This window comes from Leiobunum rupestre, chromosome 1, assembly GCF_980474605.1.
Source record: "Leiobunum rupestre chromosome 1, qqLeiRupe1.1.hap1, whole genome shotgun sequence".
Taxonomy (NCBI): Eukaryota; Metazoa; Arthropoda; class Arachnida; order Opiliones; family Sclerosomatidae; genus Leiobunum; species Leiobunum rupestre.
Window position 1 is genome coordinate 53,179,439 of NC_143384.1, and position 4,472 is coordinate 53,183,910.

Consider the following 4,472-nt stretch of genomic DNA (forward strand, 5'->3'; position numbering starts at 1 on the left):
GCTTAGCTTCATTGAAAATCAGACACTCATCGTAAGCATAATAGGTAATAAAGTCTTGAATTTTTTATGAATGAATTTATGAAGGCCTAATCTGGTTTTTTTACGAATGAAATTATGTTGATTTAATCTTGTTAAAGTCTACATTTTTTATGTTTGAAAATTTAAAGGTCAAATCTGGTTTTAGCGCAGTCAGCAGATAAGCACCCGTATTCTGCGCTTAAGGTAAGTTGAACGTCATCTTGACTAAGAGCTTTCATTGGGCGGAACGCTGACGACCCCCGCGTTTCACCCCTCTTGACTAAGAGACCTGATTAGCGGGATCTGAGTGAGTCAAAGTCACATGTTACGCGTTTGCCGGAAGAAATATTTCATTGCCATCTATTTGAGCATAACTCAAAGCTCATAATAAAGTGCCATCTATTTGGAGAAAAAAACCCAAAAACAAATACTGCCATCTACAGCGTGACCGCCAAACGTAATTTGACCTTGATTTGACTGCCATCTACAGCTTGACCTACAAACGTAATTTGACTGCCATCTATAGCGTGACCTACAAACGTAATTTTACTGCCATCTATGCAAATCATCTCGAACTTTAATATTTTCCGCCACCTGTTACGTAAGTCTCTAAACACATGAAATTTCACATGCTGCAGCCGGCATAACTAATGTTTAATTGCAATTTTCATAGGATTTAGAATTAACATATAATAATGGTGCTAATATTCATTCAATTACCATTAATTTAATTCAATGAAATCATAGGCATAAAATACAATATTAAAATGAAACAATGATTATTCTTTCTATTTATGGTATAACACTTGGTATTTAAAGCCAGTATGACATACAAATTTCTTCTTTAATAAATTTTGCTGTGATAATAAAAAATATCTTGTTTTATTACTATTTCCTTTCGGGCCTAAGTCAAGAAAGAAAACAATCATGAAGAAATCGAAGTACTTGCACCTAGGGCCGTACAGAGGGGGGAAATCCCCAGGGCCTAACTGAAAAGGGCCCATGAGGTACAGAAAGGGGGCCCACTCAAAAACATCAAGGGGGAAGACCTGGGAAAATAAATTTAGGGATCTAGGGAAAAAAATCCAGGGTCGAAGGGGATGCAAATCAAAGGGCCCACCAGTATCTTTAGCCCCGGGGGCCCAGCAAACCTCTGCACGACCCTGCTTGTATCGAAGATGGAGGATGATGGGTTTGCTGCATTGAGAAGCCATAATGGAGGGGCTATAACATCCGCTTAATCTGAATTATGGGACATCATCACCAACTGTGATAATTAAGTTGGACGAAACAACAGACAGCCTGAAAAAATTAGGACAAAGCTGCTAATGTTACTGTGAAGTTGCGAGAAACAGATGGACGATCTTCATCGGATGTGCCTGAATTAACTCCAACGGAGGAGAGCATTAGCCCTTTCGTAACTAACGTCACATATAAATTAAGGGATACCAGGGAGTATCGTTTCCACTCTTCCCCAAGAGACACCAGTTCCTTCTGGAAGTAACGAGTACGACCATTAAAAATCTAATATACTAATTAACAATAGGTTACCAACATGCAATTCATGCTTAGCAATTCATAGTTCCAAAGAAATAGCTAGCTACTTAGGTAGCCCAAAATGTAACAAAAATGAGTACCGAAATTAAAACATATGTAAAAACCAATAGGTTAAGTCATTGAAAAGGCCAACCAAAAACATATCAGATGTCAAAAAAAACAGTGTACATGCACAATATTCCAGAATCAAAATATGATAAAATTCCAAGTAAAAATGAAATTGAATAAATTAAAGAAAATAACAAACATGCGAGAAATTAATAGAAATTTTTTTTAACACATACCCCCCTAAAACCCATTCTTTCAATGAATAACGCACAGCAATGACTAGAAATATCTTTCTCCAAAAGATCTGAACACCTTGTAATATTAGAATGTCTTTCAAAGGAGTACCACTGTCCCTGCGCAGTTTGGGGAGTTGAAATTTTTCCCTGCACTTCGAATGTAAGGCACTTAATTGACAAAACATCTTTATCCGGGGGCAGCAATGGTTATTCAGTCACCAACTTCGTGGATTTGTTTAATGCTGTGGCCCATGACATAAGTTGCCAATCCGGGTCCAGTGAGGTTGTTCCTTCCGCTGATACGGCTTTGAACGAACAAGGTGAAGAAAGTCATTAGAGCTCCATTGCATATATTTTCTTTGATCACGATGGAGAGACGATTCCAAGTCCTCTTCCAATCAACAAAGAAGCAGCGTCTACTGTAAGTTGAAATCCATTAGTAACAAATATCTTTTGCCATTTGTTCATGAGAACTACCTGCTAAGATGAACGATATTGATAACCACTACAAGACTGATTTGAGAACTGGCCGCTTGGCCTTCATCAGTTGGAGGTAGGGAAACTTCCACTTGAAGCTTAACCATTTCCTACTTCTAGAGCCACCATCAAAGAAACTTCCTCTGAAACAAATGTTGGGCAGGTTGATGGACGACTTCGTTTGGGAACTATTTTGGCGAAAGTTATGGAATACCTCGCTTGTCGCGTATGTTAAATTCAACCTCGTTTGGAGTGTTAGGGTTTAGAAATGAAGTCATAACAAAGGGTCACATCACCCAGCAGATATCCCACAGGCATTCTATTATGCAAGAAATCTCAGAACATACCCGAGTGACACCAAATAAATGAGTCATGGATGCAGCCTGGCCAGCCAGCAAAAAGGTTAATAATTTTCAGATGATTATCGCAGACTATTTGTACACTGATGGAATAATTGACATGTGTACAGTTCAACGCACCTACTCAAGAATTACCTCTGAAAAGTAAAACTCGGAATTAGTGTATTATATGTTGAATAAAGTCATTTGCACGTACCTTGGTTTCTTCAACATACTCTGGTTGTGTGGGAAATGCACACATTCTAGCTATAATGGCTTCACTTACTCTTCCTGTTGCCACACTGACAGATGGTTGGCTCATCACTTTTTCGTAGCTACTTGCTAATACTCGTTGAAACAAACCAGAGCCATAAAACATCAGAGCAGCTAGAACATCCTGTTCAACATACTGCTTGTCCAATTCTTTAATATTTCGCACAAGTTACTTACATCGTCTTTCGGCACTCGATATTGTGTTAAAAACTCTATTTGGAAGTTCAAACGGATCTCGTTGCTGCCTCGTATAAATTTCGTTATCCGCTAAGCCTAATTCCGCTACAGCTGCATCTAGAACAGCAACAGCTCCAGCACGAGGCTTTTTGGGAAATAATGGGGAAAATAGCAAAGACTAAATAAATTTCAATCTTTTGAGTACTGTTGAGAGTCTATGGAAAACATGACGGAAGTTGCAATTTACGTCATTCGAACTCTATCTGATCCCGCTAATCAGGTCTCTTAGTCAAGAGGGTTGAAACGCGGGGGCCGTCAGCGTTCCGCCCAATGAAAGCTCTTAGTCAAGATGACGTTCAACTTACCTTAAGCGCAGAATACGGGTGAAGATGGTTAAAGGGTAGAACCCGTTAGTTTTTTTGTAATTTATTTAGTTTTTCAGTCGTATCAGAGATAATTTAGATACGGTCGTATATTATTATCTTTTGCGTAATTGTTCATTTATGAAGAAAATATCGAGTTGTATACATCGTGCGCTTACACTTATGTTGGTCTGGTTTTTAACTGGGTCGTCATTTCTTCGTGATTTATTTTAAACGCTTTCTCGACTGATTAAGATGTTTAATGCAGTTCATCAATTGGGTTCGTTTATTTTATTTATAAAGAGCCCTAACTATTCCGTCTACGGTCATTTATTGATATACGAGCTGTCTTTTAGTCAAGGGGCTTTCCGTGCTTTGTGAATGGTAAGTTTTTCGCTTCTTGTTAATTCATTTTTTATTGGTGTGGATATTTGGACATCTACGATTCCTAATGCAGTCATTTATTTCCTAGGTGTGCGAGTCATTATATGATATTGGAATTTGGATGGTATTGGTCCTTTTCATGCGGTATGCGTCACAACGTCAGCTGGAAGTCTACGAATCGTCCATTACCAGATGTCGAATATAGCTATTCTACGATATCTTCATCAAGGGCGAGTGTTGAAATAAAATGAGCGTTAAAGATGCGGCAAGTATTTCGTAAGCGAGAAAAATACAAATACCCTCTGTAGATATTTCTTTTATTAAAATTTGCTTCGTATTATATTTAACTGATAAACTTGTTCTGTAAATAGGGTTAAATTAAATTGTACATTGTTTTAGTACGTCTAACTCACCGTTGTAACTACTTAATTTATATTATTCTGAATAAATTAAACTGGTTTTTTCGTCTCAATTATTTTAATTAAAATTAAAATTTTATAACGTTCGGGATTGAACCGGGATTAAGTTTTTAGTAAATAACTCTGAATTTCGGAGCTATATCTTTAAGGGTCATCTCGATAAATTAATACCACTAGGGTCAT

General features: G+C 37.6%; 1 protein-coding gene across 2 annotated transcripts; it reads right to left on the reverse strand.

Moving 5' to 3' along the window:
- Window positions 1-1,175: 1,175 nt before the first annotated feature.
- Window positions 1,176-2,450, reverse strand: LOC149963243 (uncharacterized). 2 transcript variants are annotated; one of them, XM_090170525.1, is made up of 4 exons: window positions 2,337-2,450; window positions 2,083-2,275; window positions 1,860-2,011; window positions 1,176-1,512 (listed from the first exon to the last, which is right to left on the reverse strand). In XM_090170525.1, the coding sequence occupies exons 1-4, from the start codon at window positions 2,441-2,443 to the stop codon at window positions 1,446-1,448; spliced, it is 519 nt and encodes a 172-aa protein (XP_090026651.1). In that variant the 5' UTR covers window positions 2,444-2,450; the 3' UTR covers window positions 1,176-1,445. The 2 variants fall into 2 exon arrangements, with proteins under 2 accessions (XP_090026651.1, XP_090026650.1); XM_090170524.1 differs by having other exon boundaries at window positions 2,083-2,278.
- Between the last annotated feature and the right edge of the window lie 2,022 nt (window positions 2,451-4,472).